Raw genomic sequence first — 18,130 nt, 5'->3', positions numbered from 1 at the left:
TTTATGAGTTGTAAACTGATGCCTCTGTCTGTTTATGGGCTGTATACAGGTGTATGATGTTTTATGAGTTGTAAACTGATGCCTCTGTCTGTTTATGGGCTGTATACAGGTGTATGATGTTTTACGAGTTGTAAACTGATCCCTCTGTCTGTTTAGGTGCTGTATACAGGTGTATGATGTTTTACGAGTTGTAAACTGATGCCTCTGTCTGTTTAGGTGCTGTATACAGGTGTATGATGTTTTACGAGTTGTAAACTGATGCCTCTGTCTGTTTAGGTGCTGTATACAGGTGTATGATGTTTTACGAGTTGTAAACTGATGCCTCTGTCTGTTTAGGTGCTGTATACAGGTGTATGATGTTTTACGAGTTGTAAACTGATGCCTCTGTCTGTTTAGGTGCTGTATACAGGTGTATGATGTTTTACGAGTTGTAAACTGATGCCTCTGTCTGTTTAGATGCTGTATACAGGTGTATGATGTTTTACGAGTTGTAAACTGATGCCTCTGTCTGTTTAGATGCTGTATACAGGTGTATGATGTTTTACGAGTTGTAAACTGATGCCTTTGTCTGTTTAGGTGCTGTATACAGGTGTATGCAACCAATAGAAGAGTACAACCCAGCACACGACGGGGAGGGGATCAAGTGGGCGGCCATCTCTGACAGATTACTAGTTCCCTTCCTAGACCAACTCTTATTTCATATTGCCAGGTTATTTCAAGTTGTTTGGTTTTATGATGTTCAGTTTGATATGCATGTACATGTATAAAGTGCAGTGTACATATACAACCCATTGTACCAATTTTATATGGATCTAACTAAGTTGGTACATGTACTTCATTTCTTAAATTTTTCAGAAAGTATTTGAAATCAAATTTATCTAAATCAAACTACATGTATGATCTAGTAAGTTTATAAGATAAAATGTTAATCTTATTTCAGGGTTCTGAATTGCTGTGTGCATGTGATAGATGAGCAGGTCCCAGGTCCTGCTCCGGTCAAGCCCTCCTTACCTTCTCTTCCTAATGCCCCCTCCCTCAGTCCTATCAAAAGGAAGAATAAGGGGGAGAGTCCGAACGATTCCCCAGCTAAGGGGGCCACCACTGACAACAAAACTCCCACAAAACAACAGAAAGGTAAGGGGCCGCCACTGATAATAAAACTCCCACAAAACAACAGAAAGGTAAGGGGCCACCACTGACAACAAAACTCCCACAAAACAACAGAAAGGTAAGGAGCCACCACTGACAACAAAACTCCCACAAAACAACAGAAAGGTAAGGGGCCACCACTGACAACAAAACTCCCACAAAACAACAGAAAGGTAAGGGGCCACCACTGACAACAAAACTCCCACAAAACAACAGAAAGGTAAATCCTGAACAAATGCTGAACAAATAAACTCAGGTGACAAATACTTTTCCTTGACATTGAAATATGGATTTGAGTTAAAAATTGGGATATATTTTCTAAAACCTTTTGTTTTTTAATATCTATATCTTGCATGACTTTCAAGAGAGAGAAAAAGGAGGGAAAGTGGGTGATGGATCTGGTTTTTTGTTGTTGTTTGTTTGGTTATTTTTGCCTTCGTCCCCTGCCACAATGCGGAAGGTTGGTTGGTTGGTTGTATATTGTTTATCGTCTCACTCGAGAATCTTTCACTCATATGGAGACGTGACCATTACCGGTGAAGAGCTGCTAAATTTAGGCCTAAACTCGGCGCTTACGGCCTTTGAGCAGGGAGGGATCTTTATCGTGCCACACCTGCTGGTACTGAGGACCTATTCTAACCCAGATTCATAGAAGTACATGTACCAGTGTCCATCTATCCATCACACTTTACTTTTGTTGGCACAACTCCTTGGATATCACTGTACGGATTTTGTTGAAATTTTGCAGGATTGTTAATTACAATTATATAGCTGATCATATTACACGACAATTTTGATTCTTCAAATTTTACAGAAGTTATGGGGCTTTTGTGCGTCAACTTTTTTTTGTGGTGGCAGGGGACATATGGCTACGCGTCGCAATCTTGTTAACATAAATTGCGATGTATTAATTTGATATTGTCTACGTCTTTTTATAATGAAGAGAAAGAGAAAGAACAGGATAAGGAAAAAGAGAAGACCAGAAAGGAGTCATTAGGAGTGTTCCATAGTCTTCCTCATTACATGAGGTTGTACGATGTCCTCAAGGGAGCCTACTCTAATTACAAGGTATGTGTTTATTTCTTTAGCTCCTTTACTGAGAGGGTGTTCGCATAGTGTAGTGGTTAGCACACTAACTAGTTTCTCACTGTTGCCATCTGAGTTGGATCTTCAGGATCAGTAGTGGGTGTATGTGAGAGGATCAGTAGTGGGTGTATGTGAGAGGGTCAGTAGTGGGTGTATGTGAGAGGGTCAGTAGTGGGTGTATGTGAGAGGGTCAGTAGTGGGTGTATGTGAGAGGGTCAGTAGTGGGTGTATGTGAGAGGGTCAGTAGTGGGTGTATGTGAGAGGGTCAGTAGTGGGTGTATGTGAGAGTGTCAGTAGTGGGTGTATGTGAGAGGATCAGTAGTGGGTGTATGTGAGAGGGTCAGTAGTGGGTGTATGTGAGAGGATCAGTAGTGGGTGTATGTGAGAGGGTCAGTAGTGGGTGTATGTGAGAGGGTCAGTAGTGGGTGTATGTGAGAGGATCAGTAGTGGGTGTATGTGAGAGGGTCAGTAGTGGGTGTATGTGAGAGGATCAGTAGTGGGTGTATGTGAGAGGGTCAGTAGTGGGTGTATGTGAGAGGGTCAGTAGTGGGTGTATGTGAGAGGGTCAGTAGTGGGTGTATGTGTGAGAGGGTCAGTAGTGGGTGTATGTGAGAGGGTCAGTAGTGGGTGTATGTGAGAGGGTCAGTAGTGGGTGTATGTGAGAGGGTCAGTAGTGGGTGTATGTGAGAGGGTCAGTAGTGGGTGTATGTGAGAGGATCAGTAGTGGGTGTATGTGAGAGGGTCAGTAGTGGGTGTATGTGAGAGGATCAGTAGTGGGTGTATGTGAGAGGGTCAGTAGTGGGTGTATGTGAGAGGATCAGTAGTGGGTGTATGTGAGAGGGTCAGTAGTGGGTGTATGTGAGAGGATCAGTAGTGGGTGTATGTGAGAGGATCAGTAGTGGGTGTATGTGAGAGGGTCAGTAGTGGGTGTATGTGAGAGGGTCAGTAGTGGGTGTATGTGAGAGGGTCAGTAGTGGGTGTATGTGAGAGGGTCAGTAGTGGGTGTATGTGAGAAGGTCAGTAGTGGGTGTATGTGAGAGGGTCAGTAGTGGGTGTATGTGAGAAGGTCAGTAGTGGGTGTATGTGAGAAGGTCAGTAGTGGGTGTATGTGAGAGGGTCAGTAGTGGGTGTATGTGAGAGGGTATAGTGGTCACCCACTCGGGACACAGGTTTCCTCCCTGTACTCCAGTTTTGTCCCACATCAATGATCCAAGCTGATCAGAAGTATTAATGTAGTGGAACTTGTTTGTTACTCGTTATTGTCATTGTAAAATAAATAAGATTCAAACTTCACTGAAAGGATAGCAATACAGTGTATGTACATGTGTTAGAGGTTAAAAGTAGGGGAGTTCATTTCTAATGGGATACTATAAAATTAATTTTGAGCACAGATAAACTTGCCGTATGTGCATGCTACCTGTTACATTATTTTTTTGGTAGTTTTTACCTCTGGATATGGAAGACTGGTAACATGATTTCTTTAGTGTGATGAATTGATTATGTACTGTTAGGTGTCCCTGGACTTGATGGCAACAGACAAATTCTGTAATCTTCTCCACACATCTCTAGTAACTCTGTCCCAGATGCTCGAGATCTCCACTCTAGAAGACATAGGGAAATATGCAGACGAGATCCTGCAGTACCTCAAATCTACCGTCACTCTGGAACCGACCGAGTCCATCAGATGTGTTCAACAGGTACAGTCAAACATAATTATCATAAATCCACGCTTAGGCCAATTCAACTTGATTGATAGATTATCATCCCCACCCGCCCCTCAAAAATTGGCCGCCTTGAATGTTTTTATTTTGCGAAACTTGCGATTTCCGGAATATTTTCATGTCCGACTCTGGTATTTACACTTCTTGTTTACATTTCCGGTATAGCAACGTGAAAAACCACATGAAGAAAATAGATCTATATGGTTTTCTTAATTTCTCGCATTCTTACAGGCGTAAATCTTGAAGAAGTTAGGTATATTTCTGTTTGAAATTAAAGCTTAACCTAGAATTCGTCTGTGAAAATAGCACAGATTGATATCCACCTGACATTAAATGATGCGCATCTGTTGAAAAAAAAATCGTTTGTCTTTAATATTTTTCTCAGAAAACAAAAATTAAAAAATAAAATCCTCCCACCCGCCCCATACTTTTAGCTGACCCTGGATGATAATCTACAAATTAAGTTGAATTGGCCTTATTGCTAGGTAATACTTATCCCCTTATGAGAGGAAGATTAGGAATATTTTTGGAAGTATTGAAGTTTGGTTATAACAAACTGTTTCTTGCTGGCCCTGGGAATTTTTCTGTGCTATACTTAAAAGGGTATTGAACAGGAGAGACAATAATGGTTCAAATAGAAAATTTCCATAAATTCTGTCAATTGGGAACTTGTAGTGGTGGTTTAAATTTCACTGTAATCATGGTACCTGTATTAATGTTTTTCATGGAAAGTGTGAGTGACGTCTACATATGAGTGAAATATTCTCCAGGGGGGTGTAAAACAATATACAATCAATACAAACTATAAAAAGGAACAGCAAGTATTCAGATAATGTAAAATTAAAACAACCATCATGATGAAATTTTAGCACATTTGAGCTAAAACTATTAATAGTGTATATGATATGAAAACAGAAGACGGCCATGGAGTACTATACCAAAATATAGCAACTGAATGCTTAACCATTTTGTCTGTGTGATATAAGGTACAAATGTACCTTAAGTTTTAATGAAATTTGATAAATTCATGCAGCAATCAATGGTTGTCATCGTGACTAAATTTAAAGCAGCAGTGTAAGAGCTGAATGTTACTTTTGCTATAAACTGTAGAATTAGAACAGGATACAGTTTTAACATTTCATCTCTTGTCAAATTCTGTTATCTTCAAGCTTTTAAAGGCCTTGTTTGGCACAAACCTGATTTGTCAGTGGGAGCCCCAACATTTGGAGTACTTGTCAGGGAAGCCTGGGAAGGCAGCCCGCTTGACTGGGAATAATAAGCCCGGGCAGTACTTCTTCTGCTTTACCCAGCCTTACACACAGTTTACGCAGTCCCTGGCTGGAGCTACGTTTAAAGCCTCATCTCACGGGGACCAGGAGGACTCCACAGGGTATGATATACCGTATAGCATTTTTTTTTTCCCCAAGGTTATAATTTTGGCTTATTTCACTTGCCAAATATGCACCCAATTACGACTTCAGTATTTGAAAGAGAGACATCTTTTCCCTGTCCACCAAAATTTATTCCGCTGAAATTATTAGCATACATGTACCTTTGAGCCTGCAAATTGCCAAATTTTAGACCTGTGAAATAAACCCTCTATACAGTACCAATTTCTGTTGACTTTGAGTATAAGTTAGGGGATCATGAATAATCTTTAGACACTTTTTCATTTTGTTAAATGGAAGATTAAGCAAATTGGGTTTTGAATACAAAGAAATTAATAAAATGGGAGATGTATTCATCTGTTATTGCAGTTGTGGAGATTGTACATAAATGTTGATAGGCTTGGAGGTTTGTTTTTTAGCTACATGTAATATGTCAAAATCAGAATTAGGTTTTCAATTAATGCATGTGTATCTGTTGCTTGGACAGCATTTTCTTTTATGATGCAGGACATTGAGCACCTTAAGAAAAAGTGTTGACAGAAAACTTCCAGCAGTTCTGAGACCCAACAGCAAAACTGAGAAGGTAAACCACTGTATGTACTATGTATGTGACTTAGAATTGTGGGCAGATCACCACAGGAATCAGAAATCAAAAATTCACAAAAGATATCTCAGTATTTACATTTACCAATGTATTTCCTTGTATGACAATACTAACGAAATTGACATTCAATTTCTTGTAACGCAAAGTTGGTCTTTTCTTGCGTATGAATACAATCATCGCTTTAAAAGTCAGGTACTCTCACCTGGCTTCTTGCTTATGCAATGTGATAGGGGATTTAAAGGCCCTTCCCCCTTTTCACCTCAAATTTAAAAAATAGGAATAGTGCAAGTAAAAGTCCAGATTGGCACCCAAATTGGCTGAGTATTTTGACTAATACTCTACTTTCACATCCCCTTCCCCCTTCCCTTCAGAAATCCTGGATTTACCTCTGCAATGACATCATAACAGAAACAAATTTTTTTTTTTTTTTATAAAAAACGCATCAGAATATTTATACAGAGTTTAATTGTTCCATGCAAGTGGTGTAGTAGTACGCTTCAGGGTCTGTACTTATATTAAAATATTTATATTGAGATTGCGGTATCTAGTTCTTTTATCGCTAATCTACCAGTACATGTATTATTTGGTACAGTATTTTAAACCTGGAATATTTCTCATCTAACAGTCCACCATAGCCTCATATATCCGTCTGTTTGAGCCTTTGGTCATCAAAGCCCTGAAGCAGTACACTGTGTCCAGTAGCCTTGACCTTCAGCAGCAGGTGTTGGATCTTTTGAGTCAACTCATTCAGCTTCGAGTTAACTACTGCCTTCTGGACTCGGATCAAGTCTTCATAGGATTTATCATTAAGCAACTCGAGTTTATAGAGGAAGGTCAAATCAGGTGTGTAAAAGGAATGTTAATGGAGAGATGACATTTACATGTGATTGTGCTGGCTATGTTGAGGACGTACTGTATTTCTGCATATGATATATAACTATGTGAGAGTTGTTTAGTTTTCTTTTCTTTTTCCCCAGAAATTCAGAGGACCTGATTCCGAATATCTTTAGTTTCTTGGTAATGCTGTCCTATGAGAAAACTCACAGTAAATCAATCATAGCAATGCCGAAGATTATTCAGTTGTGTGATGGAATCATGGCCAGCGGTCTACAACCTGTGTCTCACGGTAATAATTTACAACCTGTGTCTCACGGTAATAATTAACTACAACCTGTGTCTCATGGTAATGATTAACTACAACCTGTGTCTCACGGTAATAATTAACTACAACCTGTGTCTCACGGTAATAATTAATTACAACCTGTGTCTCACGGTAATAATTAACTACAACCTGTGTCTCACGGTAATAATTAACTACAACCTGTGTCTCACGGTAATAATTAATTAGAACCTGTGTCTCACGGTAATAATTAACTACAACCTGTGTCTCACGGTAATGATTAATTACAACCTGTGTCTCACGGTAATAATTAACTACAACCTGTGTCTCACGGTAATAATTAAATACAACCTGTGTCTCACGGTAATAATTAACTACAGCCTGTGTCTCATAGTAATAACCAACAATGGACTTTTGAATTATTTGCAAACCAGTGGAGCTTTAGAGAGTTTTGATATTGGGTTTCTTCATTGAAGGGAAATTAGAAAAATAGGGGGTCATTGTGCTTGTCATTGGGCTACATTGTGTTAAATGATATCATTTTGCATATTTGAAAAAATCTACTTTTGATTAATTCACATGAAATAGTTTTGTTTCTTGGTGTCAATACAACATAAGCAACACATATCAATCATTCCATTGAATTGATGTACACGTGTGTCTTCTAAAATGTAGATATTCAAAAGTTTAATACTGATAGATTGAAAATAGATTATGACCTGTTTACACTTAAAATAAGCAAAAATTTATTAAGGAGGTACTCTACATTGTTATAATGGCTGACTTCCTTTTAAAACATGGATGAAAATATAAGTATCAGCAATATTTGTGTATTCATTTAAAAATTTCTCACCTAGCTTAGTAGCTCAGTAGGTTAGCATGTCAACTGTTGAACTGTAGGTCGTGTGTTTGAGTCCAGCAGGAGTTTTAAATTTTTTTCAGATTGCTTTCTACTAAAACTGGATTTTTTGACTAAATAAAGTAAATCTGAAAGTTTTCAATTTCAAAATATTGTACATATCCGCCACTTTTCATCCATATCATATTTCTTAGGTGTAACATACTTCCTTAATATATAGAAATTCAGAGTTTTAAATAAACAGCATAGGGAATACTGAGGTATCATTTAAGGGCATAGGATTCCTCCAAAAAATTGTTACAGAATTTTATTAAACTATTTGTAAATATTTGTAATATCGCAAAAGACCCTTACCGTGTAAGTGGAATTTTTAGCGAGACACAGAGTTAGCGATTATCCCATAAAAATGGGTATATATATTTAGTGAGTGGTAATATTTAGCGATTTTATCAGATAACTATTACCTACGATATGGAATAAATTCTTAGCTGTATTAAATTTTAGTGATCTCAACACCCTCGCTAATAATTCCAAAATTGAATCCTCGCTAAAAATTCTACTTATACAGTATTTACCACAAAATTTTCATGTGAAACCAAATTCAATGGAAAACCTTTACCCAAAAATTGAAATCCTTCAGACATGTCTGTTTATTGGTGCATTTCATGTATTGATGATATATTTACATTGTTGTTTGATCAAATAATAGAAAATCCACGTAAACACAGCAAAATCCTGCTTCTTTTTATCTGTTCAAACTCTTGGGTATCCTAGGATTTTCAATTTGTCGGAACCAATTTGTGTGGACTGGCAAGATATTTCAGTTATACAGGAATATAATTATGTGGATGTAGTTTCTGTTCATTGTAACATTACATAAATTGTGTATTTTATTGAAATTTGAAATCCATGGGAAAGTAACACCCAATAAAGCCATGAAAATTGAGCCCCATGAAATGTAATTCCACAGCATTGTCAGTTTTTAAAATTGCTCATAAGTTGAATATCTTGTCTCAGAATTTACAGTGGAACTTAAAACGTATGGGAGAATTATTGACCAAGATGCTAAAATTTTATACCTTATAATTTTAAAATATAATTTTATACAAAATTTCAGGTCAATTTATATGTAAGATGTAAAATATATTAACCTTATTAATGAATTTACAACATTTGAATTATTTTCAAGTCTTTTTGATATTTTTGTGTTGTGTTGGTGTGTGTCTGCTTTCCATTCGGGATGTGCATATTACCTAACCAGTATATTGTGATAAAATCCATAGCAACAATATATCATGATGTCAAAATCAAATACTAGTTTCCAGGCTCTAAAGCATTATCCTTTCCACCTACCGTCACCATATCATATATATGGACTACCCATGGGATGAAGATGTTCCCTATCGATTTTGGGGTCAGAGGTGAAGCGCACTGGACATCGAAGTAGCAATATGTTTTCCGGGCTCAAAAGCATCCTTTCCACCTACAGTCACCATATCTTACATATGGACTACCCATGGGATGAAGATGTTCCCTATCGATTTTGGGGTCAAAAGGTCAAATGTCAAGCGCACTGGACATCAAAGTAGCAATATGGTTTCCGAGCTCTAAAGCGTTATCCTTTCCACCTACAGTCACCATATCATACATATGGACTACCCATGGGATGAAGATGTTCCCTATCGATTTTGAGGTCAAAAGGTCAAAGGTCATGCGCACTGGACATCGAAGTAGCAGTATGGTTCGGTTTGTCATGCCATTTGTTTTTTACACTCAGAAAAGAGGTAGTTTATACCTATTACCAACACCCTTTGGGAGATTGGGGTAAGCGGGGGGTATTCTTAGTGAGCATTGCTCACAGTACCTCTTGTATTTTACAATACATGTGTGTGTATATAAATGATTTCTATAAAAACTCTGAAATGAGGGTAACACTGAAAATTTTCAACCCTCAAAAACCTTTGTCAACTGCGCCTCAGTGAACACTGGTTTTCTATCGGTGAAAATTTACAATGCACTATTTATACAGTATATTGTTGCAGTATACCGCATTATGGTTTTCTCTCTCAATATCCAGCTCTATGTTGTTTCTAAATTTTGATGAATGGTAAGTGTGTTTTCTATTCCAACAGCTATCCCAGCTCTGAGGCCGGTCGTGTATGATTTATTTCTGTTGAGAGGGGGAAATAAACCCGACATCAGCAGGGACTTAGAGACTCAGAGAGAGGTGGTGGTGTCCATGCTGCTCAGACTCATTCAGTACTACCAGGTAAACACTGCTCAGACTCAATACTACCAGGTTAACACTGCTCAGACTCAATACTACCAGGTAAACACTGCTCAGACTCATTCAGTACTACCAGGTAAACACTGCTCAGACTCATTACTACCAGGTAAACCCTGCTCAGACTCATTACTACCAGGTAAACACTGCTCAGACTCATTACTACCAGGTAAACACTGCTCAGACTCATTACTACCAGGTAAACACTGCTCAGACTCATTCAGTACTACCAGGTAAACCCTGCTCAGACTCATTACTACCAGGTAAACACTGCTCAGACTCAATACTACCAGGTAAACACTGCTCAGACTCATTACTACCAGGTAAACACTGCTCAGACTCAGTATTACCAGGTAAACACTGCTCAGACTCATTCAGTACTACCAGGTAAACACTGCTCAGACTCATTCAGTACCACCAGGTAAACACTGCTCAGACTCAATACTACCAGGTAAACACTGCTCAGACTCATTCAGTACTACCAGGTAAACACTGCTCAGACTCATTCAGTACTACCAGGTAAACACTGCTCAGACTCAATACTACCAGGTAAACCCTGCTCAGACTCATTCAGTACTACCAGGTAAACACTGCTCAGACTCATTCAGTACTACCAGGTAAACCCTGCTCAGACTCATTCAGTACTACCAGGTAAACACTGCTCAGACTCATTCAGTACCACCAGGTAAACACTGCTCAGACTCATTCAGTACTACCAGGTAAACACTGCTCAGACTCATTCAGTACTACCAGGTAAACACTGCTCAGACTCAATACTACCAGGTAAACCCTGCTCAGACTCATTCAGTACTACCAGGTAAACACTGCTCAGACTCATTCAGTACTACCAGGTAAACCCTGCTCAGACTCATTCAGTACTACCAGGTAAACACTGCTCAGACTCATTCAGTACCACCAGGTAAACACTGCTCAGACTCAAAACTACCAGGTAAACAGTGCTCAGACTCAGTACTACCAGGTAAACACTGCTAAAAGAGTTTCCAAAATTAACCTCAGAACTTCTTCTTGAGTGAATATTACCGGAACTACCATATCTGACGTCTGTCTGGTTGTCTGTATCGTTGTACTTGTATTTATTATACATGTACAGAGATCCGGGAATGAAGTCAAAATTTGAAGATTACTTTTGTAATTTGAATTCTTAAGTGGTGTATTCAATTAAAAAATAGATTTCATTTTTGAAAATACATGTACATGAAGGTATGAACTGCGTAGCTTCATGTTGGCATACTTTATGAAGCGTGTTGGCATTCGTGAAAAGTATGCCAGGGTGAAGCGTTGTGTTTCATACCATCATGTGTGTCAAAAATGAAGTTTATTTCTTATATTTATTTCTACTTTCATATCTTTTGTCATTTCCAGTTGTTAAAGTAGACGTACAAATGTATGGTATTTGTCTGTATCCATAGCTCATTCTTCACAACTGCAACGCATTCATGAGGAAATGGTCATCTTTATAATTTGTGAAGATATCAAAGACAAAAACATGAAAAATGTAGATATTGCAAAAGTGTACAAAGTAAATTCTAATGTACTGATTCCGTTGATACAATAACATGTACATGTTTGTGTTGGTCAGTGGATGCATAAAGTGGTTTACAACAATTTATATGTATGTACAGACCCTAGATTTGTTGGTGGTAGTTTTACAACAAAGCAAGAAAGAGAGCGAGGACCGCTGGAAGAGACTTTCTCGTCAGATTACAGATACCCTCCTACCAGCGCTAACAGCCAATCAGGTTAGATTACTGATACCCTCCTACCAGCACTAACAGTCAATCAGGTTAGATTACAGACAAACTTAGCAGTATTAACAGCTAATCAGATTCCCTCCTACCGACCTTAACAGCCAATCGTGTTAGGTTACTTACAGATAGCCATATTAACATCTAGATAAAATAACAGATGTCTTTATCCACCTTAATATTGAATTCAGTCAGATTAGATACCCTTCAAGTGGCCTCAACATTAACAGTGAATTAGGTCAGATTAGATACCCTCACATCTCCTGTAACATCCTCTCAAACTAAATTTCATAGATTTTCCATCGGAATCTTTTAATAAAGAGTTAAAGAAACTAGGCTCTCATCCCCATTTATCCCTGCCTGAATGATAAAACATCAGTTTTATGTTGCATTTCATTTTAGGTGAATTTAGACAATAGCCAGTCGTTGGATGTTATACATCAGCTGTTTGTGTGTAGCTCCTATTGTGTTTACTTTTTAGGTGAATTTAGACAACAGCCAGTCGTTGGATGTTATACATCAGCTGTTTGTGTGTTTAGCACCTATTGTGTTTACTTTTTAGGTGAATTTAGACAATAGCCAGTCGTTGGATGTTATACATCAGCTGTTTGTGTGTAGCTCCTATTGTGTTTACTTTTTAGGTGAATTTAGACAACAGCCAGTCGTTGGATGTTATACATCAGCTGTTTGTGTGTTTAGCTCCTATTGTGTTTACTTTTTAGGTGAATTTAGACAATAGCCGGTCGTTGGATGTTATACATCAGCTGTTTGTGTGTTTAGCTCCTATTGTGTTTACTTTTTAGGTGAATTTAGACAACAGCCAGTCGTTGGATGTTATACATCAGCTGTTTGTGTGTGTAGCTCCTATTGTGTTTACTTTTTAGGTGAATTTAGACAACAGCCAGTCATTGGATGTTATACATCGGCTGTTTGAGTGTTTAGCTCCTATTGTGTTTAGACCAGTGGATATCTTACTGAAGACTTTACTGCAAGCTCCAACAAACATAGTAAGTTATGATCAGTGTCATTGAAGCTCTTTATATTTGCTGTCAGTTAAAACTTCTCTTAAATTCGTTTTTATTCCCCTGAGATCAAAGATCGGGGGGGGCATATTGTTTTTGTCCTGTCTGTCATTCCGTCATTCTGTCTGAAACTTTAACCTTGCTAATAACTTTTGAACAGTAAGTGGTAGAGCTTTGATATTTCACATAAGTATTCCTTGTGACAAGACCTTTGCGTGGGTACCAACATTTTTGACCCTGTACCTTGACCTTGGAGTTTGACCTACTTTTTGAAAACTTTAACCTTGCTTATAACTTTTGAACAGTAAGTGGTAGAGCTTTGATATTTCACTTGAGTGTTCCTTGTGACAATACCTTTCCATTGGTACTAGACCTTTTGACCTTGACATTTGACCTACTTTTAATTATAACCCCCCCCCCCCCCCCCCCCCGCAACAAGTTGGGGGGGGGGGGGTATACTGGAATCGGGTTGTCCGTCTGTCTGTCCGTCCGTCCGTCTGTAGACGCACTGGTTTCCGGGCTCTAAAGCATTATCCTTTTCACCTACAGTCACCATATCATACATATGGACTACCCATGGGATGAAGATGTTCCCTATCGATTTTGGGGTCCAAAGGTCAAGTGCACTGGACATCGAAGTAGCAATATGGTTTCCGGGCTCTAAAGTATTATCCTTTCCACCTACAGTCACCATATCATATATATGGACTACCCATGGGATGAAGATGTTCCCTATCGATTTTGGGGTCAAAAGGTCAAAGGTCAAGCGCACTGGACATCGAAGTAGCAATATGGTTTCCGGGCTCTAAAGTGTTATCCTTTCCACCTACAGTCACCATATCATACATATGGACTACCCATGGGATGAAGATGTTCCCTATCGATTTTGGGGTCAAAAGGTCAAAGGTTAAGCGCACTGGACATTGAAGTAGCAATATGGTTTCCAGGCTCTAAAGTGTTATCCTTTCCACCTACAGTCACCATATCATACATATGGACTACCCATGGGATGAAGATGTTCCTTATCGATTTTGGGGTCAAAAGGTCAAAGGTCACGCGCACTGGACATCGAAGTAACAATATGGTTCGGTTTGTCATGCCATTTGTTTTTTACACTCAGAAAAGAGGTAGTTTATACCTATTACCAACACCCTTTGGGAGATTGGGGTAAGCGGGGGGTATTCTTAGTGAGCATTGCTCACAGTACCTCTTGTTTTTTTTTACATTGGTCATAACTTCTAAATGGTAAATATTAGAGCTTTCATATTGTACATGAGCATTTCTTGTGACAAGATCTTTCTACTGGTACCAAGATATTTGTCCTTGTGACCTTGGCCGTCTTCGGAATTGGCCATTATCGGGGGCATTTGTGTTTCACAAACACATCTTGTTTGTGTCTTATACAGTACATTCATGTATTACAGTAAAATGCAGTTACAGTGAACACACATGTATCTTGAATTTACGCTTACAATGAAGGAATTTCCATTCCCTGTAGTTTAAAAACATATTATGAATTCATTAAATATAATGAATTACATTTATAATGAATCAAAATTGTTTGTCCCCAGCACTTTGCTATAAGGATGTTTTTATATACATGTATGTCCCAAGTTTCTTTGTTCAAGTAGAATTACCTGTATTGTCTGATGAGTCTGTCCTCAGTATATGTGTTTGATACAGAGTTGGATGAGTCTGTCCTCAGTATACTTGTTTGATACAGAGTTGGATGGGTCTGGTTTCAGTATACTTGTTTGATACAGAGTTGGATGAGTCTGTCCTCAGTATATTTGTTTGATACAGAGTTGGATGAGTCTGTCCTCAGTATACTTGTTTGATACAGAGTTGGATGAGTCTGTCCTCAGTATATTTGTTGGATACAGAGTTGGATGGGTCTGGTTTCAGTATATTTGTTATACCCCCCGCAAAAAGTTGTGGGGGGGTATACTGGAATCGGGTTGTCCGTCTGTCTGTCCGTCCGTCCGTCTGTAGACGCAATAGTTTCCGGGCTCTAAAGCATTATCCTTTCCACCTACCGTCACCATATCATATATATGGACTACCCATGGGATGAAGATGTTCCCTATCGATTTTGGGGTCAAAAGGTCAAAGGTCAAGCGCACTGGACATCGAAGTAGCAATATGGTTTCCGGGCTCTAAAGCGTTATCCTTTCCACCTACAGTCACCATATCATACATATGGACTACCCATGGGATGAAGATGTTCCCTATCGATTTTGGGGTCAAAAGGTCAAAGGTCAAGCGCACTGGACATTGAAGTAGCAATATGGTTTCCGGGCTCTAAAGCGTTATCCTTTCCACCTACAGTCACCATATCATATATATGGACTACCCATGGGATGAAGATGTTCCCTATCGATTTTGGGGTCAAAAGGTCAAAGGTCACACGCACTGGACATCGAAGTAGCAATATGGTTTCCATTTAAATTCTTTAACAGCTTTTTTCATCGCATGGAGAATCTGTGTTCCTAGATAATCCATTTCTCCCTACAAACGAGAATACCCAAGGTTTGTCATGCCATTTGTTTTTTACACTCAGAAAAGAGGTAGTTTATACCTATTACCAACACCCTTTGGGAGATTGGGGTAAGCGGGGGGTATTCTTAGTGAGCATTGCTCACAGTACCTCTTGTTTGATACAGAGTTGGATGAGTCTGTCCTCAGTATACTTGTCTGATACAGAGTTTAATGGGTCTGGTTTCAGGGTACTGTTGAAAACCTACAGAGATGGATGTGTCTGGTGTTGTCTGTGATACGTGTTCTTATGGCACAGTCCAAAGAGGAAGTCATTCTGTCTCGTCTTACCGAACTCAGAATCAAACTTGCACTTTTTAAAGTTCAAGCCTCCAAAGTAACAGAAGAACAGAAACAGGTGATTCAGAATTTGATTCCTGAGCAGATTCTGGCAAGGTAGGTTGAGTTGATTTGTTGAGTTTTTCTCAGAATTGAACATGCACATGCATAGTATTGGTGAAACTTAAATAAATACAGGCATACTTTCCATATACATGCAATGTCCAGTTAACATGTATACACTTCTTGTGTAACATCTATACGTCTCCTGTGTAATATTTCTATCTTTTTTCTTTAAATTAAGATATTTGTATCTGGCATTAAGTCAGATATTCCTGTGGCCTTTTATTTACATTCTGACATAATTTTGTTGTGAGAAACTTTTATTTACATTCTGACATCATTTTGTTGTGAGAAACTTTTATTTACATTCTGACATCATTTTGTTGTGAGAAACTTTTATTATACCCCCCGAACGAAGTTCTGGGGGGTATATAGGAATCACTCTGTCTGTCTGTCTGTCCGTCCATCCGTCCGTCCGTCCATCCGTCTGTCTGTCTGTCTGTGCAGATTCGTGTCCGGGCCATAACTTCTTTGTTCTTTGACTTAAGCATACCATATTTGGCACACAGGTAGATCACCATGAGACGATGTGTCATGTACCTTCATGACCTCTATATGACCTTGACCCTTGACCTCAAGGTCAAAATTAAAGGTTTTTTACAATGGATTCGTGTCCGGGCCATAACTTCTTTGTTCTTTGACATAGGCATACCATATTTGACACATGAGTGTATCACCAGGAGACGATGTGTCATGTACCTTCATGACCTCCATATGACCTTGACCCTTGACCTCAAGGTCAAAATTAAAGGTTTTTTACAATGGATTCGTGTCCGGGCCATAACTTCTTTGTTCTTTGACATAGGCATACCATATTTGACACATGAGTGTATCACCAGGAGATGATGTGTCATGTACCTTCATGACCTCCATATGACCTTGACCTCAAGGTCAAAATTAAAGGTTTTTACAATGGATTCATGTCCGGGCCATGACTTCTTTGTTCTTTGACATAGGCATATCATATTTGACAAATGAGTGTATCACCATGAGACGATGTGTCGAGTACCTTCATGACCTGTATATGACCTTGAACTTTGACCTCAAGGTCAAAATTGATTATAGGGTTTTGACATAGTCATACCATAAGACATGGGTGTATCACCATGAGATTATGTGTCATGTACATTCATGACCTCTTTATGACCTTGACCTTTGATCTCAAGGTCAAAATTATAGGTTTATGCCATGGATTTGTGTTTGGACTATATCTTCCATTTTCTTCTACAAATGCATACCATATTTTTACACTCAGGAAAGAGGTAATTTATACCTATTAACAACACCCTTTGGGAGATTGGGGTAAGCGGGGGGTATTCTTAGTCAGCATTGCTCACAGTACATCTTGTTTACATTCTGACATCATTTTGTTGTGAGAAACTTTTATTTACATTCTGACATAATTTCGTTGTGAGAAACTTTTATTTTAAAAGTAGTGTGGAGCCAGAACTGAAATTTTATGATGCTGACAGTTTGTTGACTTTTGTAGGTTCCTGGTTCAGGTGATTGGGAAATGTCTGAAGTTCATCATAGATCACGAATCATCATATCATGAATCACATGACCATGCAGACTTCCTTTCCCAGCAGTTATCACAACTCCTGCTGTATATCACTCACATGTTCCAGTCAGGTACTTACATCATCATACAACATTTCTCTTTTATAAACCACAACAATGCTAGAGTTTGTGAATTCATATTCAGCATAATCCTATTGAAGTATTTCATTGACACCACTCAACTAATCCATGCAGATGAAATATCTTCAGTGTTTTCTCAAGTTGATGAGAGATAAATGAAATCAACTGGTATTTATGCATATACAGTATATGTGTATGTGTACTATAGATTTAAATTGTGACTCCTAGGGCTGGTGTGGACTTGAAAGATAGGTCTAGAAAAATATTTCTAACAAGCAACAAATTCTTTGTCAAAATGATATGTAGTTATCCTAATACAGCGGACCAGGTCTTTGTCTGGTGTAGGGCCACAGTTAGGGCTAAAAAAAAAGCATTAGAAAGCTTTAGAAAGACCTCTGTTTCTGTTAATGATTTGGATAAGTGTTGTGTCTATGTTAAGTGTTGTCTTTATAAATGAGATATCCCATGAGGATCTGAGTTAGAATAGGTCATCAGTACTCCTTGATGTCTTAAGAGGCGACTAAACGAGGTAATCCTTCAGATGAGACCGCAA

At 38.6% G+C, this 18,130-nt stretch overlaps 1 protein-coding gene across 2 annotated transcripts in view; it reads left to right on the top strand.

The window, feature by feature from the left end:
* Window positions 1-18,130, top strand: part of LOC125658073 (huntingtin-like) — a 65,142-nt gene that overhangs the window by 24,006 nt on the left and 23,006 nt on the right. For both annotated transcript variants that reach the window (XM_056148449.1, XM_056148448.1), the window contains 13 exons: window positions 577-709; window positions 941-1,134; window positions 2,093-2,217; window positions 3,747-3,932; window positions 5,126-5,346; window positions 5,852-5,927; window positions 6,574-6,791; window positions 6,926-7,074; window positions 10,060-10,196; window positions 11,855-11,971; window positions 12,862-12,984; window positions 15,725-15,930; window positions 17,426-17,568. In XM_056148449.1, coding sequence (XP_056004424.1) covers window positions 577-709; window positions 941-1,134; window positions 2,093-2,217; window positions 3,747-3,932; window positions 5,126-5,346; window positions 5,852-5,927; window positions 6,574-6,791; window positions 6,926-7,074; window positions 10,060-10,196; window positions 11,855-11,971; window positions 12,862-12,984; window positions 15,725-15,930; window positions 17,426-17,568 — 2,028 coding nt within the window. The remainder of the gene's footprint in view (window positions 1-576; window positions 710-940; window positions 1,135-2,092; window positions 2,218-3,746; window positions 3,933-5,125; window positions 5,347-5,851; window positions 5,928-6,573; window positions 6,792-6,925; window positions 7,075-10,059; window positions 10,197-11,854; window positions 11,972-12,861; window positions 12,985-15,724; window positions 15,931-17,425; window positions 17,569-18,130) is intronic.

Source organism: Ostrea edulis, chromosome 9, assembly GCF_947568905.1.
Source record: "Ostrea edulis chromosome 9, xbOstEdul1.1, whole genome shotgun sequence".
Taxonomy (NCBI): Eukaryota; Metazoa; Mollusca; class Bivalvia; order Ostreida; family Ostreidae; genus Ostrea; species Ostrea edulis.
The sequence above is the reverse complement of the archived record's forward strand: the minus strand, read 5'-3'. Positions and strand labels throughout refer to the sequence as shown.